Source organism: Acanthopagrus latus, chromosome 13, assembly GCF_904848185.1.
Source record: "Acanthopagrus latus isolate v.2019 chromosome 13, fAcaLat1.1, whole genome shotgun sequence".
In the NCBI taxonomy this organism is placed as follows: Eukaryota; Metazoa; Chordata; class Actinopteri; order Spariformes; family Sparidae; genus Acanthopagrus; species Acanthopagrus latus.
In genome coordinates this window covers 26735065-26759760 of record NC_051051.1, presented here as the reverse complement: position 1 = coordinate 26759760, position 24696 = coordinate 26735065, and the positions used below count along the sequence as shown (strand labels likewise).

General features: G+C 44.5%; 1 protein-coding gene across 4 annotated transcripts; it reads left to right on the top strand.

The window, feature by feature from the left end:
• Positions 1–218: 218 nt before the first annotated feature.
• LOC119031133 (stromal interaction molecule 1-like) lies at positions 219–23098 on the top strand. 4 transcript variants are annotated; one of them, XM_037119355.1, is made up of 14 exons: positions 222–454; positions 2478–2621; positions 7687–7817; positions 7941–8055; positions 10495–10606; positions 11530–11645; positions 12063–12237; positions 14959–15136; positions 15235–15402; positions 15486–15586; positions 15840–16075; positions 17465–17551; positions 19881–19944; positions 20752–23098. In XM_037119355.1, the coding sequence occupies exons 2-14, from the start codon at positions 2480–2482 to the stop codon at positions 21212–21214; spliced, it is 2088 nt and encodes a 695-aa protein (XP_036975250.1). In that variant the 5' UTR covers positions 222–454; positions 2478–2479; the 3' UTR covers positions 21215–23098. The 4 variants fall into 4 exon arrangements, with proteins under 4 accessions (XP_036975253.1, XP_036975250.1, XP_036975251.1 ...); XM_037119356.1 differs by lacking the exon at positions 222–454 and adding an exon at positions 557–825; XM_037119358.1 differs by lacking the exon at positions 17465–17551 and having other exon boundaries at positions 219–454.
• The last annotated feature ends 1598 nt before the right edge of the window (positions 23099–24696 follow it).

Sequence of the window (24696 nt, the reverse complement as noted above, 5' to 3'; positions counted from 1 at the left end):
TTGTTGCATTTTCTAAATTAATTACATTCACCTTCATTATTATTTTCATTGCATTTTAATGTATTTAGTGAGTCATTTATATTTATTTTGGATTTTTGCAGTTTTCATCCTCCAGAACAAAAAATAAAAGTTTCAAAAAACGTGAAAAACTCAAACTCAAAACTCTGCTTGAAAATGACTTTGAACTTTAATAGAAACAGTAGCAGATTTATTCGATCAGAACCGCTGCAGCTCTTCAGATCAATGTTTCTATTCTCTGAAGTCGGAGCTTTCGGTGGGTCCGTGAACGCAGCGCAGGCGGACCTCCTCGTGTTTTTTCCTCAGCAGCAGTTTGTTGAGTTTGTGTCGAGACCCGATCAACTGACCGACCAGCTGAGTCTGTGTCTGTGTCTGTGTGTCTGCTGATCGATCCGCCCTGACTGAGCCGATCACATCGATGGATTAACAGCTGGAGGTGAGTGACGTCTTCTGTCTCGACGCTCGGGACTCGAACTCTCCGCGGATCAGGCGCGTTTTTCTCCGCGGCTCAACGTGTTTTCTGTGGAGGGATGTCGGTGTGAACGGAGCAGCTGTGTGACCTCTGACCTCCAGCACACACACACACACACACACACGCTCTGTTTCACACAGAACAAGAAGAAGAAAGTCTCCAGACTCTCTGAGTAACTCTGAAGTTGAGATGGATTCGAGTCACTCGAGACTCGACGGCTTCATGAGTCACGTGCTGCTGCTGCGGATCGATGGATGGATTCATTTATTTAAACCTCACAGAAGCTAAAGACAGCGGTCACTGAGATGAAGCGAGGACCGTGAACGCATCAGCGAGTACTGAAAGATATTTATCGTGTTTGTGTTTGAAATATATATGTAATGATGTAATGTATGAGATGTAAGTAAGTACTTGAGTGCAGTTCATGTATTTACTTTAGTTACAGTTACTTTGTAGATTACACCCAGCACAGAGACAAAGGAGCTCGTGTTTTAATTAATTTATCTAAACGACAGTCAGATAATCAGAATCATGACATATTGGATCCCGTCATCGTGGATCAATAGTTTACAGCATATGGATACATGCAAAATGTACTTTTACTTTAACATTTCATACTTAAGTACATTTGATATCAGATTACTTTAACTTTCTCTCTCTCAGTGAGTCAGTGAACAACAAGGAACTGGATAAATCTAAAATATGAAAAGGAATAAAAGACGATACTGGACGTGATGTCAGAACAGTGAGAGATGAAGAAGAACTCCAGTAACTCAGAACCGGCTGTTTACATCCTGGATGTTCTGATCTGTATTTCAGCATCTGAATCTGAACAGCTGGATGTTTTTGCCTTGACTTAAAGTAACCACATGCATTCACACCCACAAATGCATTGTGGGTAATGTAGGCACAAGGTTTTGAAAAGGAAGAAGAACGTGTGGAAGAAAGAAAGGTGGTATCTCTTCAAACTGTCCGCGACGAGTCTGACAGTCAAAGGAGAGCGGTTAAAGACCAAAACCTGTCGCTACCATTACCCACAATGCAACTCGGCCACTGTGGCAGTTTATCAGATGGCATGCAGCTTCCTCTGGTGCCACAAACGCTTCATACTACTTTTATAACATGCAGCAGAACTCGCCAACACCTGTCAACACACTTTAAAACAAAACTCTCACCAAAATGCGAGCTAGGGTCATTTTGTGAATGTCCCTGAGTCAACCGTTTGTTTAAAAGCTTATTTAGCACCATTAATTAATAACCACTTTTAAGAATGACCATATTTCCGTTTCGGGTCAAATTAATTTTCAATGGGAGTTATTTTTAAAATTGTAGGAAGTCTTGACACAACATGAAACTTTGCTGGTAGCATCACCAGGGTCTCTACACATGAACACCAGCACTGAGAACATTGTTTGTGTACACAGAGTTACTAAAAAGAAAGTTACCAGTTGTTTTTTGGATAGTTGTTGCTGGAAGACAGTAGTTCCACCTTAACTGTCCTCCAGGTTACGTCTCATTCTGAGATCGACTCTTCTCCACTGGCAGGACGGCGGTGAGCGGAACAAGCTACTGCTAACATGAGTTGTTCAAAAACTTTCTTTTTAGTAAACTCAGCTGATGATTAACCTAAAAGCTGATGTCTGATTGATAAAGAATTGCAGCTTTGGTGTTTAGATCCAGTGGCATGTACATATCTGGAATCTGACTGGCTCACCACCAGGGTCAGGAGGTGATAGGCGGTTTGTTAGTGTTATGTATGGATTATTGAACTGCCCTGATCAATGCAGGCTGAAGCTGAACAGCTGTTTGAACTGAAACACGGAAAAAAAAAGTGTTTGCTGTTTGCTGAGTAAGTCATGTGATGCTGTAGTGATACGATGGAATAACTGCAGACCAACAGAGAAACTTGAGGATGTGCTTTTATTGTGAAACGTTTGAAGACACTCCGTTTTAATGTGAAAAAATGTTTCTTCCTCTCATTCTTCAGACATGGAGGGTGTGTGTGTGTGGCTGGTGTGTGTGTGCATACTGGGTGTGTGTGTCGGGGCTCACAGTTCGCTGGACAGAGGTGACCACGCCCACCTGGACCACCAACACCATCATCCTGTTTCCAACGGCAACGCAGCCTCAGGTAGGACACACACTGCCTGGGTGTGTGTGTGTGTGTGTGTGTGTGTGTGTGTGTGTGTTGTTGATGTAATGTGTCCAACAGTCCAATAGCTTCAGCTGTTAGCATGCTAACACACTAAACTAAGATGGTGACCATTAGACCGTGATCCTGTTAGCATGCTGTGTTCTGAGCTTATTTAATGAAGTTATTTCAGTTCTCTTGGTGTCATGTTGTTATTGATCCTATTGGATGAATTATCTGAGTTTGAGCTTTAGCATTTATCCTGTCAGTCTTTCCATGTGAGCCAATCATGAGTCTAGAGTCAAGGGTTAGTTTTGGTGAATAATCCTTGTAAAGTTTTGTTTTATATAAGAGCATGTGTTGCTAAAGCTATTAGTGAGCTAGTGGCACGAGAATGGCAGAGAAAATGCAGCCAAACCAATGCTAACAGTTTAGCTTGACAGCAGTGAGTGCTAACGATAGCCATGGTCATGATGATAGTATACAATGTTTATATGTGGCTGAGACATGAGGTAGTTGGATATAGTTATTGATGAAAAAGATGGACTGCATTCACAGTTCACAGCCTCTGAGCCTGTTGTTCAGCAGCTAGCTAACCTAGCTGCAAAAAGCACACTGCCCCTGAGCATAGAACTGCTGCTGCTGCTGCAACATTTGCCTCCCACAGCTGCTAAAGTTAGCACAAAGCACACAGTGAGTGAGCAGCAGTGACAGCAACAGACTCCTTCACTGGCTAACCCAGTTAGCACAAAGCTTGCAGCTCCTGAGCCAAGCTAACCCAGTTAGCACAAAGGACGCAGTCTCTATTAGTGATTGAGTGAGCAGGAGTGGCAGCGATGGACTGTTGTTCATCAGCTAACCCAGTTAGCACAAAGCACACAGCTACAGCTGTAAGGAGTAACTGTTGTGCTGGGACAGCTAGTTAGCTGCTGTTTATATGATTGTAGCATTTAACAGGGTTGTTTATTTATGTATTTATTAGCCTTTAAAAGCTAATCAAGCTTGTTGAATTTTGTAAAATAGCCGCAAACATTTCCCAGCCGGCTGGTCGGTGTGTGGTCATGAGGAGAGGTTGTAAGATTTTGTTGGTTGGATGCTTTCTAAGTGTAGATCGCTCTTGCTGGTATTGTACCAACTGCAGCTTTATGCTAATGAGGTTATGCTTTCTGTGTAGCCAGATAACATCTAGCATGAGCTGAATCATCTTGTGCAGTTTTTATATTAACGTTACAGCAGCAGAGATCTACAGGTACAGACAGGTAAAGAGACAAACCTGTTCATTTAACATTTTGTTTGTGCTTGGTTTTCTTTTAAATCATGATTGTGATATGAAGTCGATTGAGGCTTCAGTCTTGTTGTAGCATTTGATGAGCACAGAATTTGTTCTTGAGAATGAACGAGGGCTGTTTGTGTTTGAGGTCGGAGCGGTTTTGGATTTTTACATCGTACACAAATGAACCTGAGGGAGAAAGAGATGTCGTGTCACTGTGGAAATACGCCCTGTCCCTCATTCTGTCTACGACTCTTAAGTGACAGCTTCCTGTGAACCATCCTCATGTATGGACTTCAGAAGTGTGTGTGTGTGTGTGTGTGTGTGCGTGCATGTGTGCAGCAAAGATAGTGTGGGAGCTAGCCGTTAGCAGCTCACCACAGTTTCCTGAACTTCACACATTGATGATGTCACAGGAAATGTGTTGTCAGAAATAGACTCATCCCTGCTTCGTAAGAGACAAAAGGCAAAGTTCCGCCTCCAGGTCTGAGAGCCAATAGGAAAAGAGCAGGTGACTGCGTGTGTCACATCACTCGGTTTCTTCTCTGCTACCAAAGTATAAAATGAAACATGCTGCGGGTTCACGGCTTCATTTCACACCTCTGGTCTCAGAACGAGGCGCTAACAGAAGCTTCTGTTCAACAGAAACTGCAAGAAGTGAAATTAAACTCCAAGAAAGACATAAAGAGTGAAAACCTCAGGAGTTACTGAGGCAGAACTTTATCTTCACTCCGTTAATTAACAAACATTTTCTAATATAATATATTATATAATATATATATATAATATATATTCTAACTAATATATACTAGTATATATTCATATGTATAAGAATTTTAGTTGTGAATTGTTGTTGCTGAGATATCTATTAAAGCTAGCATGCTAACCAGCCTCCCAGTCCAGACCACAAGCTGCACGGCTAACTGAGCTAACTAGCTAAAGGCAGCTACAGTTAGCACTCTGGTGACATGCAGAGTATCTACTTAATATGTGGACAATTCTTCCATTTTGCTCCGTTAACATTAGCATTAGACGTCAGGACGGTGTTTTCCCTCTCAGACGCTCTCAGCTCCTCAGCAGAAAGTCGTGTTCTGACTTGTTATCTCTCCGTCTGAATCACTCACTCGTTCTCACAGCTCGCTGCTTCACTCAGCTCAGTCTGTCACACTGACCTTTAACCTGCGACGCTCTGCTGCTGGATTCTTACAAATGAAGCATCCTCATCTGGACGTATGGAGCGAAGCTCACCACTACAGCTGTTACCTTCTGCTGTCAGCTGATTTGACTTATGTGTGAATTTTCCTTCAGCTGGTTTCACTCAATTGTACCAAATTAAGTTACTCTGTTAAAAAGGGAAACTTGAAGAGGTGCATGCTGGGATGTGTCTCCTGCTCTTGGTTCTGGGACGTGAAGCGTTCCTGCTGTGTTGGACTCGGTTCAGACTGATGTTCAGTGTGTGACTTTCACTCAACCTTCCTCCTCTTTAATTCTATTATCTCTGTATTTTTATCCTCACAGCTGCCGATCTTAATCCTCAGACCTTTAGCTGAGGCGGCTTCCTCACCTGTCACTCTCTTTACCTCTCTGTCTTCTTCTGTGGTGTTGTGGCCGTCACAGTGGAGGGGGTACTTAAGCTGGATTTATTCCAGGATCAAGTTAACAGCGGTCCTCCTGGAGATACCTTCACTATAGGTTTAAATCTGTTGGCCGTCAGATTTCACCCTCCGACAGCACGACTCCAACGCTGCATGGTTTGTGGTTGTGAACACAGCTCAACGTGGTCGTGTTTGAAAGTTGAATCAGAAAGCAGAGTGTTCTGTCTGTATAATAACAGGTTTTAAACAAATTATATACTGTTACAGCAGACACAATTAGTTAAAGCTCCTTTTTAGCCTATTCCTGTTTTTATTCTGTCACGGCATCTCACCAAATGTAAAGGAACTGGACACGACTTGGCACCTTGTGCATTCAAACTGTGCTGAATTAGCTGTTAGCGGTTGCTGTTTGCAGTAAACCCCTTCATGTACCAGCAGCTCTTAATTTAATACTGAAGAAAACTCAAAAACGTGATGATTCTCAGGCACTGTCATACTGTCGTGATTCTCTGTCTGTGATTTGTGTTTATCTGTGGTAGATGATGATCTCCTCGGGAAGTGTTCGTCAAACTGAATCCAAAACTATGGACATAAATCTGTCATAGATCTGCCTTGAGGTGTATTAATGTGTCTTAATAAGCTCCACAGACCTGCACACACCTTCTCTTCCTCCTCACACTGTTTTTGTCTCCACTCTTCTCTCTCCGTCTGAAACCAAACGCAGCGTGTAGCCGTTGAATCTCTGTGATCAGAGCTGCTCCATCTCATCTCTAATCTGTCCTAATATTTACCCAGAGAGCCGAGAGAGTAACTCTTGCACTGCTGCAGGTTCGCTGTCGTCACCGTATCGACAGTGTGAACAGCTGATAGTTACACAGTCTGAATTATCTGACATCTGGATCAGCTGCAGCCTCACCGGTGCTGAGGAAGTGGACGTAATGAGGTCAGAAGTCACTGCGACAAACTGAAGTGTTGACTTAAGATAAAGAACTGATGCCGCCATAAAATGAAACTGAATTAGAACTAGCAGGTGATGTTTGTAGCTACACTGAACACAGTCTGCAGATCTGATGTTGGTGCTGGACTGTAGCTCCCAAAACATCGAGCACGAGCGCGTCGTCTGCACAAGAGCAGAACATGTTCGAGCACACAGGCAGCGTGGAGCGAACAGAACTGCTGCCTGAAACTCCTCACACTGAACCTTTAGTGAGAGCATCGATTAAACTGATACATGATCAGATACACAAAAGACATTTCTCTTCACTGAGGAGTTTTTTACAGTGTGTTATTATTCTCCACTTCAGCTGGAGACCCCAAAGTGTCGCAAATCATTTTCACACGGAAGAGACCTTTGTAAACCCCCCCCCACACACACACTCACACACACACACACACACACACACACACACACACACACACACACACACTCAGCTGAGTGCTCATGCAGAGACCCTCAGGCGATCTGCATGCTGAGATGACCAAATGTAGGCATGAACGAAGTTCTCGCTCCGTTCAACCTGAGTAAATCTGCTGCGTTGTCATGACGACGGCGGCAGCAGATAAGTGATTGTGATGGATGGTCGTGGATGCTAGCTGCTAGCTGAGGCTAACAGGAACTGAGGCAGTTGCTGCTTTGTGGGAGAAGAGAAGGAAGAGTTTCATTCTTACTGGCCTCAGTGTTCAGTGTCAGGTTCTTCCATTTTATGATTCTGCTGGTCCAGAACCAAACGTGGACTAACTCCCGACCACCTCTGTTGTGTGTCTGTGTGTGTCTGTGTGTGTCTGTGCACGAGTAAGGCATAGTGAAGAAAGTGTAACAGCGACAGAAGCGACTCCTTTTATGACTCCAAGTTTTGCTGCGTTGACTTCTGTACTCGAGAAAGATTTTCCTCCTCGGGCTCTCGCACGCTTCAGTTCTCGACCCAAACAAAGATGGCAGCCAGACACGCTGGATGTTTGCTCGCCTGTTGCTGTTTTTGGCTCGACGAACAGAGTCGACGTTCATCAAACTGACACAGAAGCTCGGACTCGCAGTCTTTACCTACCTGACATATCTGCTGAGATCCTGTGTGTTCTGGTTCTGTATGGACTTTATGGTGTACATGTCGCTGTAATGCCACACCTTCCCCCTCTGTGGACAACAGTAAAGGTAATAATGATGTGTTGTTGTTGTTGTTGTCGTCGTCTCTCTGTGTTGTAGATCTGTGTGTGATAGACCAGCAGCTCTGTCAGGATGAAAACTCCCTGCTGAGTTTCGAGGCGATCTGCAGCATCCACAAACAGATGGACGACGACGCAGACGGGACGGTGGACATGACCGAGACGGACGAGGTGAGACGAAAACCCTGTTTGTTCTCCTCCTGACCCAACAAGACAAGGCTGCAGCTCACACAGACTCCTTCTCCTTCTCCTTCTCCTCCTCCTCCTCCTCCTCCTTCTCCTCCCCCTCCTCAGTTTCTCAGGGAGGATCTGAAGTATCATGACTCCAAAGCCAAACACAGCAGCTTCCACCGAGCCGACCTGTACATCAGCGTGGAGGACATGTGGACCACCTGGAAGAGCTCTGAAGGTGAGGCGGTGATTCAGTCTGACCTGTTTCCTGTGAACCTGGCTGCACAATTTGCCCTCAACTCCGACATCATTTAAAGGTGCAGTATGTGACTTCAGGAGGATCTGTTGGCAGGAACGGAATATAATATTCATACCTGGATTCACCTGGAACTACGAATATTTGCTAGCGTGACCTCGAGAGGGCGAGATGAGCACACTGATGCCACGACATCCTCGACACCGGACCTTTAACTCCTCGTCCAGGATGTTATTTTAACCCTGGTGAAACTACAGGAACTGTTCAGTCACAGATATAAACATTCAGCAGACGTCGGCTCTCTTCAGACTATGTTACAATGCATGAGATAGAACTTTATTAAGCCCAGAGGAAATCGTTGTGCCAGAAAGTCCAGTACACTGGAAAAAAACAGCAACAACAGGCGGGTTCACTGGGTCAGGGTCCCACACCGGGTCCAGTTTCAGACAACAAACTGACCCTTTTGTTTTGGTGAAGTATAGAAAATATAAAATGTTTAAAGCAGTAAATGCAGTAAACCAGTGCACATCCGTCTTTTGGCATCTCAAGATTTAAGTCTGGACAGTAAATAAAACAACATGAAATATGAATCAAATCTGATTTTTACAGCTGTGGCTCAGTCTGGACACTCGGCTAATCAGGTCTGATTTGAGAAAAATATTTGTCTGATGTCTGAATGGAGCCTGAATCCTCAGGTGGCACCGGAGAAAATACTGCAGGAGTTTGAGTCAAATATCTAAATAACTTAATGACATCTGACATGCGTCCACAACAAGTCCATTAAATCAAACAGACGCTGCTAACAGGAGCTGCTAACAGGCGCTGCTAACAAGAGCTGCTAACAGGAGCTGCTAACAGGAGCTGCTAACAGGCACTGCTAACAAGAGCTGCTAACAGGAGCTGCTAACAGGAGCTGCTAACAGGAGCTGCTAACAAGAGCTGCTAACAGGAGCTGCTAACAGGAGCTGCTAACAGGCGCTGCTAACAGGAGCTGCTAACAGGCGCTGCTAACAGGAGCTGCTAACAGGCGCTGCTAACAAGAGCTGCTAACAGGAGCTGCTAACAGGCACTGCTAACAGGAGCTGCTAACAGACGCTGCTAACAGGAGCTGCTAACAGGCGCTGCTAACAAGAGCTGCTAACAGGAGCTGCTAACAGGCACTGCTAACAGGAGCTGCTAACAGGGGCTGCTAACAGGCACTGCTAACAGGAGCTGCTAACAGGCACTGCTAACAGCTTCCTGAATACCTGAACATGAGATTACAGCACATTTGATGAGCTTGTACACCGTCAGGTTCTTCTGATGGATTTCATAGTTTCTGTTGTAGTCTTGGTTCCCAGACATGTTGGTGTTAGCACGTTAGCATCTGTCACATTTGCATCAGCATGTTTGATGTCCTCTATTTTCACACAAGGACAAAACTCCAACAGACGTGAGCTCACTGCGTCTGTAATTATTCCTGATGGAGCAGGTGATGTTAGAATCACCTGCAGACGAGCCATCGTCATCAAACTGTTGAGTTCAGTGTGAAACTAACTAATTATTAACTGTTAGTGACGATTTACTCTCAATCTGAAGATCAGCTGCTGCAACAGGCTGCTGCTCTTTGTGTCACAGCAACTCTGGGAAATGTAAAAACCCATTAATTAAATAAAGTCGGCAGATTGAAGGAAAAGTAGTTTCAACAAAGCAAAAACACACAAACATCAACAGAACGACTCTTCAGCAAAGTGACTGCTGGACGCAGATCTGAGGTTTCCTCATGTTAAACACTCAGTGACGCATCTTCACTCTGAGCATCTGTTTACTCTGTAAATACAACACAGTGTTCACAGCATCACCTCACAGAACCAGACCTCCTCTAAGAACCTGTGAGTTTAAGGGTCAGGAGAAAAATCAAGATTCATCTGTTGAGAGAGAGAAAGAAAAAAGAAAGAGAGAAAGAAAGAAAGACAGACCGGTGGAGGGATTCAACAGGAGAATTGTGTTGCGTGTAAAAATAAAATCCTATTTTTGGATCCACTTTATTTTCCATCGCAATTTGTCACGGCGATGACGAAAAAAAACGACACATGAAGAAGAAAATGTTTATTTTTAGAGAAAAGTGCCTGAGATGTAATAACAGAGAGAGACGGAGATGTACAGCAGACCAACAGCTGCTGTTGATGTTTCGGTTATTAAGTGACGGAGCCAGAAACATGTTAACAATCTTCTTCGTGTTGCAGAAACCTTCTTGTCGCAGCTGTAAACCACCGGTCGTCCCTCAAACGTCCTCAGCTGTTTATTTTTCAGAATGGTGGATGTTTAGCTCTGCGGCTCGACACAGTCGCTGTGTTCAATCCTTCATTCCACACTGACTCTGACCTTCTGAACTGTGTGAAGTGGTTTTATTATTAAATACATGCTGTGTGTGTGTTGCAGTGTATAACTGGACGGTGCAGCAGGTGGAGGACTGGCTGGTCAACAGTGTGGAGCTTCCTCAGTACACAGAAACCTTCAGGAAACACCAGCTGGATGGGAAGGCCTTACCCAGGTAACCCTTCAGACAGGAAGTATAATTTAACCTCCAGCTACAAACGGTGTATTTGTTTATACTTTGTTAGAGTGTCTGTTAGCAGCTCCTGTTAGCAGCTCCTGTTAGCAGCTCCTGTTAGCAGCGCCTGTTAGCAGCGCCTGTTAGCAGCTCCTGTTAGCAGCTCCTGTTAGCAGCGCCTGTTAGCAGCGCCTGTTAGCAGCGCCTGTTAGCAGCTCCTGTTAGCAGCGCCTGTTAGCAGCTCCTGTTAGCAGTGTACTCATGGATGTGCACTGTTCTGAACTGTCTTTGTTCTCTGATCTCTACATGGTTTTATGGACGTTTGTTCTGGATGTACGTCCGAGATAAAGATGTCCGCAGGACGTGAACGTCACTCTGAGTGATATCAATATGTGTTCCATGTCTGTGAGTTCACATTTGACCCAGTTATGATGGGGAGAAGGAGCAGCTTAAAGGACCATACCAGTGGTATTACACCCGTCGGCATTTATAGTTCAGTCAGACAGACGATCTATAATCCTCAGACTTATTTCTGTGGCGTGGTTCCTGTTGTCCATCTTTACTTTGCTCATTCCAGTTTGTCTTTAAACTGTAAGTCATATTTCTGTCCTCTGTAAACAGGCTCAGCGTCTTCAATTTATTTGATCTAATAATAATAATCTGATAAGTCATGACACCAGAACCGTTGTTTGTTTTCCAGCTCTGTTTAAAGCCTGATGATTTCCTGTAGGCCCCCGTACTCACATCTCAGATATCGGAGCGTCCTTAAATGCACCACTTTTTTCTTCTGAGCTGAAAAACCACACAACCATGACAGTGTTTGTTTCTGGCCTGCCACTTCCTGTGGAGGTTAAAATCTACCGTCGGACTGAGACTCTCGTTTCTGTGAGCCTCGTTAATGAGCTCGTCTGTGTTCCCGGCAGGCTGGCGGTGAAGAACACCACGCTGACCGTGACCGTGCTGAAGATCTTAGACAGAAGTCATGCTCAGAAACTGCAGCTCAAAGCCCTCGACATCATCCTGTTTGGACCGCCGCCAGGTGTGTGTGTGTGTGTGTGTGTGTGTGTGTTATGACACAGTGATATCAGTGGTAATCTCAGAGTAACATATTACTTTGCTGAATGAGGAGGAAATGTGATGGTTGTCTAACCCTCGAGTCCACATTCATATAATTCATATACTTACTGTGTGTGTGTGTTGTTGTTAATATAAATATATATATTTACACACACTTACACACACACAGACATATAGTTTGATAAACATAAGTAAACATACATATTAACACACATATACATACATTCATGTGTATATGTGTGTGGGTATGAATCTGTTTCTGTTGACTGTAGGTTATACAGCTTTAAAGTATTTGTGGGATTATCCTTATGTTGATGTTTCTAATAAAACTACACGTGTTGTGTATTTGTGTGTGTATTAATATGAACTGTGTCACCAGGCCGACAGAACCGGTGGAAGGATCTGGTTCTGGGTGTGTCCATCCTCATGGCGCTGGGCGGCTGCTGGTTCGCCTACGTCCAGACCAGGAAGTCCAGAGACGACATGGGGAAGCTGATGAAGGACCTGGAGGGTCTGCAGAGGGCCGAGCAGAGCCTGCAGGAGCTGCAGGAGAAGTGAGTCCATCACAGCTTCTGTCACAACATCTGTTATTGCATTCAAGGGTTAATAACCAGACGGATCAGAACTACATGTGTTCACATCCTGTGATTTAAATAATCAGCTCCACATCTCAGTGTTGGAAGGAGTTTGAGCTGCAGCCTGTTTTAATGTACGGATGATAAAACTCCTCACAGCCGAGCTCAGAACAGCTGCTGAGACCATCCAACACATTTTGTTATTATATAATTATATATAATTAACCTTCAACAGTGACTGAGCTGCAGCTACCATGAGGAAATAACTCATCTACTGTGTGTGTGTGTGTGTGTGTGTGTGTGTGTGTGTGTGTGTGTGTGTGTGTGTGTGTGTGTAGACAGTCTCTGCAGAGGCCCTCTGTCTGAAGTCCTTATATGGTCAAAGAATAGCCAGGAGCTCAGTCTTATGCTCTCTGTCTCTCTCTCTCACACACACACACCTGCATTTACACACCACCTTACACAAACACTTCACACACTTGGCACAGGAACACACTCTGTGTGTGTGTGCGTGTGTGTGTGTGTGTGTGTGTGTGTGTGTGTGTGTGTGTGTCATGTTGTAACATGCTGTTTCACCTCACAGCTCGTTTTGTTTCTCTCTGACTACGACGAGAGCTGATGACACTTAGAGGACTGTTACTATTGGTTACTACTACTGTTACGCTTTTCTCCTGTGACGGCTGCTGTTACTTTTACTACTGATACTGCTGTTACACTTACTACTGTTACTACAGTAACACTAGTAACAGAAGTAAGTGTAACAGTAGTAACAGTTCACCTGTTACACTTACCACAGCGGCAGCTGTTGCATTTCTACCCTCACAGTAAACCTACTATTGTTACTACCTCTAATATTACACTGTGTACTGCCTTTATTAATGCTGTCATTTTTACCACTAATATGACTTCTATTACTACATTTATTTGTGTAACGGTGACCGCTGCTATTACCACGACTAGTTTTACTAAGAATACTGTCTCTAAGGCTACTATGATTTAGTACTGCTATTACTACGACTACTGCTACTATTACTCCAATTACCATTACTATTTTTGTTCTTATGTTCTCTGTTAGCACTCACTATCCCCTCTACTGTTACATTACTGTGATGGCTATACTGCTACAAACTACTACTGATACAAGTAATATCATACTATTACTACTCCAAACATGAGCATTTCCCATTTATATTATTGCTATACGAACTATAACTACTGCTGATGCTCTAGCTACGGTTACTGCTGGTACTGTGAAAAACTATCATTGTTGAGTAAAATAACTGGTTCTATAGGTGGATTCAACAGAAATACCACCTGTAGTACTACAATAGATCTGTGAGTACTGCGGCTGTATTGTGTGTCAGCAGCTGACCTGGATACAGTGTCAGTAGATTAAATCCAAACAGGTGGTGATTCACCGAGGACAGGTCACATATATACTGTTACACACACTTTACACACACACACACACACACACAGTTACACATTCCTTCATGCCACCCCATAAACACTGACCCCCTCCCCCTCAGACTGAGGCACAGCTCCCCCTGCTGGCAACAACAGTCACTACAGACACTGGTAACAGCAGCAGTATGACAGCAGTGTGGTATAGTACAGGAGTCAAACACCAAAATTACAGTATCACTAGTATTAATAGTGGTACTTGTACTAACAGTAGTATCAGTGACATTACTCGTAGTAACGTCAATAATAGGTCAATTAGCAGTAACATTAGTTATAACAGTACAAAAACTGAGGCAATACTACTAATATAATGTTAACATTAGTGTCAGTACTACTAACAGTAGCATACGTTACAGTAGTAGTAGCAGTTCAGTCATAATGTTGGTAGTAGTAACAGTAGTAAAAGTAACAGTATTCACAGTGGTAGTAGAATCAGTGGCTGTAGTAGTAACAGAGATGTAGTGATAGAAGAAGTACTAACATTGGTGATCCATTAGACATCGTAAAAGTAGTAATAGAAATGCTAAAAGTAACATTAGATGGAGTAATTCTAGTTCTGTATCGTAGACAACTGGACTAATTTATTGAAGACGACTCACCTCTAAACCAAGAGGCTTGGTCAGTTCTAACTAACTGGAGGGGAGTTGCAGGCTTTTAACTCTGTGTGGGAGTGTCCCTACATAGTTTGCAAGTGTCCTTACATAGTGTGGGAGTGTCCTTACATAGTGTGGGAGTGTCCTTACATAGCATGCAAGCATCCTTACATAGTGAGGGAGTGTCCTTACATAGCATGCGAGCATCCTTACATAGTGCGGGAGTGTCCTTACATAGCATGCCAGCATCCTTACATAGTGAGGGAGTGTCCTTACATAGCATGCGAGCATCCTTACATAGTGCGGGAGTGTCCTTACATAGTCATTAAGGACTTAAGTTTGAGCTCTGAGTTTCAGAGTCGTCAGGAGCTTTCTACATCATCTCATGGCCTTCCTCACAGGACTGTGTTTATTTATCACGTGACCAGAGTACAATATACACTCCGTCACTAAACCATCGCCATGACAACTGAGTAACTCAATCCATCGAGGAAGACATAAGACGTGGCAGAAAGCCTCAGCTACCCAAGATAAAACAGGCCGTGTGATCAGTCTGTCAAACTAAATCTAGGAGCTGAACCAATAAGAGAAAATATAAAAATGACCTCATATGTTCTGTTGTTGTTGTTGTTGTTTCCGTCAGGCTGCAGAAGGCTCAGGAGGAGCAGCGCTGCGTTCAGGTGGAGAAGGTGAAGGTGGAGGAGGAGCTGAGGAGTGAGATCGACTCAGCCAAACAGGAGGCTCATCGGCTCCGAGAGCTTCGAGAGGGAACCGAGAACGAGAGGAGCCGGCAGAAATACGCCGAGGAGGAGCTGGAACAGGTAGAGGAGGTTTTCACTGTGAGCTCCCCAAAGACCCTGGAAACGTCTGACACGTTACCTTAGAGGGCTGAAAATCCTGAGTTGTGTATGAATCGCAGGTGCGTATGGCGTTGAAGAAGGCTGAAAGGGAGCTGGAGTCGCGGGCTCACTGTGCTCCACCGGAGTCTCTGCAGAGGTGGCTTCAGCTGACGCACGAGATTGAGGTTCAGTACTACAACATCAAGAAACAGAGCGCAGAAAGGCAGCTGCTGCAGGCCAGAGAGGGGGTGAGGACAGCAACACACACTGTTAACACTGAGACACACATGATGATGATGGTGATGATGATGATGATGATGATGTGTTTCAGGCAGAGAAGATCAAGAAGAAGAGGAGCTCTCTGTTCGGGACGTTTCATGTGGCTCACAGCTCCTCACTGGACGACGTCGACCATAAGATCCTCTCTGCCAAGTGAGTGACGTTCAACCAGACGACATATTAACTTTAGATCCACAAATATTTAATGTACCATCTGTTAGCATGATATTGTGACCTGTTAGCTTAACAGACGGAGTCAACAGGTCCCAGGTCAGAGTATCATCAACAGGGCCCTTGTCATGATTCAGTGCTAACAGACTGAACAACAGCATCTCTGTTACCTGCAGATGTTGTTGGTTTCACAGCCGCCGCCGTCCCTCCTGCTAACACCCTCCTCCTCCCTCAGACAGGCGCTGGCCGAGGTGACGGCGGCGCTGCGGGAGAAGCTCCACCGCTGGCAGCAGATCGAGTCTCTGACCGGTTTCTGCCTGGTCAATAATCCTGGTCTGGGAGCGTTGGCTGCCGCCCTCAACCTGGACCCGTCCTTCCTCGGCCTGCGACCTCCGACCCCGCAGCACCTCATCCTCTCTGACGACCTCGACGACATGGACGAAGACATCCTGTCTCCTGGGACGCTGCAGTGTAAGTTGATGACACGTTTGGTTAGTTAAGGTCCGTCGGCACTAATCTTGTTCAGACTCGACTCGTCCTGCTGCTCATTACAGCACCAAGTGTGGCTTAAAATAGTCTGCAACAAATACACTACTTACTGTTTGTTTGATACAAACTACAGGGAGAAGCAGTGGGGTTTTTTTGTTTTGATTTGTTTTTATAAATTGCAGAATACTTTTTAAATGTAGCTTTGCGTCTTCGGTAGTAACCAATGAGCTCGGACCTGAGGGCCACAGATGGACATTGTTGGTTTCTTAACTAGAGATTTGTTGTTGTTATTATTCAGATAATAAAAAATATATCATGGTTACTCCTCTGAAATATAGTTGTCTCTTTAATGAATAATCTTGTGGGGAGATTTTAAGCCTGACCTGCGGTCTGTGGAAGCAGCTGAGCTACATATTTACTGTCGTCATCTCAGACAGCCAGCCTGACCTCAGATCAGGCAGTTAACCGAAAAGCAATTAAAACAACTCAAACTTTGAGAGGAGGGAACTGGTTCAGAACTCATTACTGCATCAGTGTATGTAGTTTGTACAAGTGGTGTTGCCGTACCCAGCTGTCAAAGATGGTGGACGTACTTGTGCATGCAGTAACATTAGCTTACTGCTAACGATTAGCCTGTGTCTAAAACATATTGTTTTGTCACAGTAGTGTGTCTCATCATTTCTTACATGTCAACAAGCTCTTGAACAAGAGCTGCTACATTTTGTTTTATCGTACATATTGATCGGACAGTTATCTTTTTATCATCAGATTTAACTTACAGACAAGCTTCTTTTTATTACTGCTGCGTTTTATAGTCGTCGATCTGTAGAAATAAACTGAAGGTTTACTTTTACCAGTCAAGCTGAAGTTCTGCCCATGGTTCTGTCCATGGTTCTGCCTGTGGTTCTGTCCATGGTTCTGCCTGTGGTTCTGTCCATGGTTATGCCTGTGGTTCTGCCCGTGGTTCTGTCCATGGTTCTGCCTGTGGTTCTGTCCATGGTTATGCCTGTGGTTCTGCCCGTGGTTCTGTCCATGGTTCTGCCCGTGGTTCTGTCCATGGATATGCCTGTGGTTCTGCCTGTGGTTCTGCCCGTGGTTCTCTCTGCAGTTCTGCCTGTGGTTCTGTCTGGTTCTGTCTGTAGCTGCTGGAGTCCGTCTGCTAAAGTCTTGGGATCTTAAGTTTGTGTAAAGCGACCCCGACTGTAGAGATTCAGTCGCCACTGGTCACTTCGGGTTTCTCACAGAGGGAAACGTGATGACCCACCTGACCTCATCTCCTCTCAGCTCACCTGTGGTCCGCTCACTGTCTCCGTCCTCTCCTCTGATTGGTCCTCTTTTCTTGGCATCTCTCTCTTGATTGGCTCCCTCCAGACGCAGCGTGGCAGATGGACCGGCGAGTGAGCGACCTCTGGCCCCTGAGTGGCATCGCAGAAACCCAGTCACCATGGAAACACTCTGGTTGGCCCCTCCCTCTTTCAGCCTCCCCCTCTCTGATTGGTTCATTCCTCTGTACGATCCGACTGTCTCGGTTCCCACTGAGTTTCTGAACAATGAACACAATGAGATATAAAATAAATTATATATAATTATACTGTATCATAAATTCACATGAGCAGCTACAACCTTTTCTTATGATTTTTCAATGAAGCATAAAATACAAAATATAAAAGTAAATAAATGTTAAGTGATATAAAATCATTACATCGTTACATAAATTATATTTCAAAACTTTATTGGTAAAATAATAACGATGTGTAATACATGGAGGTTATATTAAAGACTGAGCAAACAGGTTTGTAATAATTAATAGAATTGCAAATAAAATCTGAATCTTTTGATACATTTCTGGTAAAAGCCAGTTTAGAAATCTGATTTTCTTAAAATATACACCCAGCAATCTGTCAAAAGTCACAGAAAGTGTTGAATGAATGTGGGAAGCGGCTTCATTTCACCTCGAAGAGGCCAAAACAAAAAGATGTTTCCACTTTGAAACAGAGGCACGAATCAACCTGGAGGCAGCGTTCACATGAACATTTGTGAGAAGTCAGAAAACAAACTGAAATTTAAGGTTAAAATGTGAGGAATTCTTTAGTAAAATTGAGATTGAACGATAAACGACGGCACATCAGAGTACGATGCAGCAGCGTTAGCTTGTTAGCTTGTTAGCGCCACACATCCAGTCATGTAAAGAGGTTTATAGTCATCAGAGAGTCGTTTCTTCTTCTCCCAGTCTTAATGCTAAGCTAGGCTAACATCCGGACTCCAGATCTGACTCATCTGAGCACGATTCATGTTCAATTATTCTTTCAACTTCGATCAGTGTTCTGTGAATATGACGGACCACAGGTGTCCATGTGAACGCCTCCTCACCTGTGCAGCCTCCTCCTCCTCTTCCTCCTCCTCCTCCACCTCGTCCTCCTTCACCTTCCTCGCTCCGTCTGGTCAGATCAGACGAAGCCTCTTGGAGTCTCCTCTTCCTCTCCTCACCTTTTCACTCTCTGAAGACCTGGAAAACAAATCACTGTGTTAACACTTCACCTGTGCCCCCTCCTCTGTTCACTAACATCCACTTGCAGGTCTGCAGCAGCTAAAAACACAAAGAAATGTTTCTTACTTTCAGAATTTCTGCTGCTGGAGCAAGTTGATTCACACAGTCGAATGTTTGGATTCTAAAACCACAGAAACATTTGGAAAGATTAAAAAAGTACCTTATATTGGAGTGAATTACTCCAAGAATACTTGATTGGAAACTTTGTCAAACCTGTTTTTCACAGTTGTCAGTCAGAAGATCAGTTCAAGTGTTTGGCCCCGTTCACACCTGATATCAACATCCGTCCTGAGTGACCACTTGTCATCAGGTCTCACATCCTCACTCTATATGCTGAATTAACAAGAAGATCCAAATAATGCAGAATGAGTCAGAGACAGAGTTTCACAGAGTTTATAAAGTGTCTCCAGCTCAACAACTCACTAAACTGACACATTTGTTAAGGGAGTCTGGGGACTTTCTCCACGGGGACAAAGAAGTCGCCTATATTGTTCCTGTTTAGTGTCTTTGTAACATGTGACATGTTTAGATCAATAACATGTTTCTTCTTTCATAAATGGAGTGTAAATGGTGAAATCAGTGTAAACAGTGTGTTCAAACAGCTGATCAATGTTGGCAGGTAAGACTTTAGCACTTTAGACACAGAAGCAGACAGGCTGGTACAGACATGCTGCCACAAACTGACACTTTTTACAAGGAGACAAACAACTTCAGCTTCTGGTTTAATGCTGAACTTACAACAAGGACACAGTGAGTCGGAATCTGTCTTAATATAGTTTCGTAATGTTTATAAAGTTTGTTTTAACTCAACAACTCTTAAAATCACATGATTTGTTAAGGGAGTCTGGTGATGTTGTTGTTCTAAATGTGGTCTGAGGGACTGGACCTCCTCCTTGATGCATGCTACCTGTACTGAGAGCTGTCCACTTGACATCGGATCACTCAGGACGGATGTTGACACCGGGTCTGAACAGGTCCAGTGTCTCTGTGGACGAAGCTGAAGTTTACGAGCTGTGAATCCAACAGGAAGCTTAAAAAAAAGTCTCATTTTATTTGAAAGTTGTTGCAGCTAAAAGTTCACTTTTGCACTTTTTCTCCTCATGAATCTGTCGTCTGCACTTGTAACTCCTCAGTTTTAAGAAGCATTTCTGCTGTTTGTGAGTCAGAACTTCCTGTGTCTCTGCTTTTCAAAATAAAACCACCAACTGAGTCTAACTCTTCCTCCTCCCTCTCCTGCAGCTCAGAGTCTGATGCCCCTGCGACAGCGGATGGGAGACCCCGGTTTGACGTTCAGCTCTCAGAGGTTGGTTGAAGGGCGGGGCTTACCTCAACAGGAAGGGCGTGACCCGTTCACATCGTCCCGTCCTCCCAGTGGTCACTGCCGGCAGAATCGCAGCCGTTCCATTGGCCAGCTGGAGTTCCTCCCCGTGCCCTCCCCCTCTCTCTCCTCCTCCCTGTCTCACCCCTCCATCGGCCCCACCTCTCCTCTTCACCCTCCCTCCATCTCATTCTGTCCTCCCCCCACCTCCACCTCCTCCTCCTCCTCCTCCTCTTCTTCGTCCTACGCTGAAGGCACCGCTCACTTCTCTGCTCTGCTCCTCCGCTCTTCTTACTTCCATTCTGTGGAGGCGGCGTCCAGCCTCCCTCCAGCAGGAGGCGCCGCGGCGAGCCAGAGGCAGCGCTGTCGCTCCGGCAGCTTCGGGTATCTTCCTCTGCACGGCGTTTTACTGACGCACTAACAAGTCGTTACTCAAACAATCAACTCGTATATGAACAGAACCAGAATTGGTTCTGTGTTTCTGGAAATTCTGTACTGAAGTCCACTACGACTCCAGATTCCAGAGGTCAGAGGTCAGATGTCAGGCGTCACTGTGACCTCACAGTTCTAGAGAACAATAATAAAATTTTACTGCGGTCCAGTCGCCGTCACATCGCTGCTTCTTGTTCTTCTTCCTGTTTCCCTCCTAATGTTGCTGTTTGTTGTTTGTGGTTCTGTTAACACATTTTGTTTTAGTGGTTAAGTTGAAGTGTTCGTTGTTTATTAAAGGATCTTTGTTTCAGAGGTTTTTGTAAACAATCATCTGATTGGTTCTCTCTTTCTCTCCCTCAGGGACATCATGAACCGCTCCGACTCTGACTCCGCCCTCCCTCTCTCACACAGTGAATCACGAAGCCTGTACGGGTCCAAGGCCTTCCTCCTTTCATCCAGGCTCCACCCCCTGCAGGGTCAGGGCTCGGGGCTCGGTGGAGCAGGAGGAGGAAGTGTTGGAGGAGGTGGTGGTCTGGAGAAGAGCTCTAGCCTCGGGGAGCTGAGGGGCAACTCTGCTGCCGTCCTCGCCTCCGCCTGCTCCACCCGCTCCCTCTGCATCACGTCCGACGCCGTCGACAGTCCGCTCGTCTTCGCGTCCTCCGCCTCGTCCAGCTCGACCAGCAGCGGTCGGGGGACGGGCGTCCAGCTCACGCCCAGGAGGAGTCCTGTGGAGGAGGACGGAGGCGAGGAGAGCGAGTCGTCCGGCAGCCGGAGGAGAAACGCTTTTAATAAGATCTTTAAGAAGAAGCAGGGACGTCAGTGAACCTTACAGACATGATGAGATCTTCAACATGATGCACAAAACAAACGCTCACAGGGAACATCACATCTAACGCTTCACTCTTCCTCTTGTCATTCAAGACGGTTTTGACACCGGAGCGTCTCCATCAGGTTTACCTCGGTTTCTGTCGCTCTCCCTCTTCACTCTCTTTGCCTCCTCATCAGCAGCTTCTTCTTCTCTCCTCAGTTGTTCCATTGTTACCTGGAGATAGTGACCGGGGAGAACAGTGCCTCTTCCTGTTGTGAATGCACAATGACAGACTCACTTCCTTATTGCCGTAATTCATTGTTCATGTTTTGGGGAACAACCGACTGACCATCAGTGAAAATGAGGTCATAAGGAACCTGATCTTTACATGGATCGTCATTTTTCTGTCTGTTGCCAATTTAAATAAAATCCTTTGATGCCAAACGTGCTAAACGTCACCAAAGTCATTCAAGTCAACTTTACAGGAAGTGACTTAGTGCTTCATTTGACTTTGAGCCGTCTAAAGTTTGTCTGAAGTAAGAAACATTTGAATATTTCCGTCCCAAATAACTTGAACGTGGTACGAATGCTCCAAAGTGAAGTCGGCAGAGTTTATCTTCAACCAGCCAGTAAACGTTTCAGATCTGACGACATGTAAACACTGAAGAAGAGGCCGGTGTGCAGGGGATTGTGGGAAACAGAGGACCAAATTAAACAGCAGTTGTAGTTTTGGAGCGAATCAGGCTGCAGGTCTCTTCCAGTTTGTCTGTTGATGCGTGTGTCAGATGCATGATGGGAACACACTTTGTTTTGTAAATGCCTTTTTGTTTCATATGTTAATGTAAGAGTGGAGTTATGATTTATTATCTGAAGGGTTCTGATTTCATGATGGTGGAGCAGGACAGCAGATCGATCGACACCTCGGACCCACCTGAGCTGTGAGTCAGAGTCGTGATGTCACTGACCTTTACCGCCATTTCGTGCTTTATTATTCTGAGCAGCAGCGAGTCAGTTGGCAGAAAACGCATCATTATCTTTCAAGCAAATGATCTTTGATGTTGTTTGTAGATCAGAGCTGTCACGATATCAGATCTCCAGTCGTGACCTGAAGAGTTCACAATAATTTCACTGTGAGAAAAAGTGAAAACAGTGCAGGCAGGTCGGCTTGTTGTTCTCTCACCTGCCGACCACTTCAGCTAAACAAGAACAGAATTAAACCAAAACAGTTTCGGAGGCGATGTATTAATTACACAATATTATCGTGTGTCTTTTTAATACAATATCAATATTTGAGGATAATCGTCATCGTGACATGACGTGAAGACGACTTTTAACAAAACAAATCTGTTAGAGGACAAAATATTTAAAATTATTATTAATTCAGCTGTAATTTTATTGAGACGACATCTAACGTTTATCTTTTTTCCCTGATAAACAATTAAAATCAGCCCGAGCTTGGAAAACTGAAAATATGTATTATAGCTGATAAACTGACCTGATCATATGAAGAATTGTTTAAACGGTTTCACAAGCGCAGCAGCTACAGAAGGTGACGGCAGCTCCTTTAAAATTGGTTTGTTGTCAGTAAACAGAAGAAGAAGTCGTTGTCGTGCATCCCTCAAACTGATTAATTATCAAAATAACTGACAACAAATCGATTACTCGTTGCAGCTCAGAGTGATTTTGGAACTTAAACTCATTGTTGCCGGTGTTGAAAGATCTGAAACTAAAACATAACGAGTCACTGAGATACCAAAGAAGAAGTCTGCTGTCTGTCCACCATCCTCCAAACAGACCTCAGGTCAGCTTGTTTAACTTATTCTCACTGTTTGATGTTCACCTGTAGAGGAAATGTAAGATTTTACTTGGAGATGTGGAAATAAAAATGTGTCTGCACAGTTTGGAGTCCACACACACACACACACACACACACACACACACACACACACACACACACACACAGAAGGTAATGAATCAGCTGATGTGTGTGTGTCATCTGCAGCAGGATGTTCAGAGGGATGTGAACGTTAAATCACATTAACTTTATTTACTCTGAACAAAGTTTAGTGTTTATTTAAAGAGAGCAGCTGTCAGTGAGAGCGGCTGTGAGAACTTCATTACCCAGAAATCCTGTCACATGATGCCAGTAAACTAAACATCGGCCTCTTAAACTCGCTGGAACATAATTCAACTTCTAATTTTATTTAAGGCAAAATAAGGCAGAAATAAACATGATGATATAAAGTCCTCCTCTCTTCCTCCTGATGATATAAAGTCCTCCTCTCCTCCTCCTGAGGATATAAAGTCCTCCTCTCCTCCTCCTCATGATATAAAGTCCTCCTCTCCTCCTCCTGATGATATAAAGTCATCTTCTCCTCCTCCTGATGATATAAAGTCCTCCTCTCCTCCTCCTCATGATATAAAGTCATCTTCTCCTCCTCCTGATGATATAAAATCCTCCTCTCCTCCTCCTGATGATGTAAAGTCCTCCTCTCCTCCTCCTGATGATATAAAGTCCTCCTCTCCTCCTCCTGATGATATAAAGTCCTCCTCTCCTCCTCCTGATGATATAAAGTCCTCCTCTCCTCCTCCTGATGATATAAAGTCCTCCTCTCCTCCTCCTGAGGATATAAAGTCCTCCTCTCCTCCTCCTCATGATGTAAAGTCCTCCTCTCCTCCTCCTGATGATACAAAGAGAGAATGACTGAGTTTTACTAATTGGACAAACTGTTACTTTAATGAAATGTTGTTATTTTTGTTTGTTGGACATGAACTCTCTGTCAGATCTGATTCACATTGATCAACATACTGAGCCCACTGTCGTGGTGCCTTCACTGACCTGTCACCTGCTCTGGAGATCTGCCAGAAAGAGGCTGATGTTCGACCACCAGGTGGCAGCACAGAGCCGAGCACGAGCCGACTGAGGAGCAGTTTCACCGTGGTGCGTTCAGGGTCAGAGTCAGCTGTTCTGCTCTATAAAGGAGCTGATAACTCGACACCTCCGCCTTCATCGGTCATCCGTCAGCAGTTTGTGTCCTCTGTCAACACAATGTGTTTAAATGATGTGATTAAATAAACACTGTGACGTAATTTAACTGTCGATTAACATTAAAAAACAAGAAAAACAGATTACATGTAAATCTCAAGTCCTGGTGAGCCAGGTCAAGACAAGTTCCCAGGTTGAGTCATAAGAAAAGTCCAGAGTCAGAACCATCAAGCCCCGAGATAAGACCAACAAGCTCCAGGTATGAAGACCCGAGACTACCAGGTCCCTGGTCAAGTCACACCTGAAGTCAAACAAGTCCAGAGTCAACACCAACAAGTCCCATCAAGCCCAAAACATTCTAGCTCCAAGTCAAGACAGTAAAGACCAGAGTGAAGTCAAGTCAAGACCAATAAGTCCGAAAACAATTCACTGGTCAAGTCCCAAGATGAGACCAGCAAGACTAAGAAAAGACCTGAGTCAAGCCCCAAGTCAGACTCCAAAGTCCAAAAGT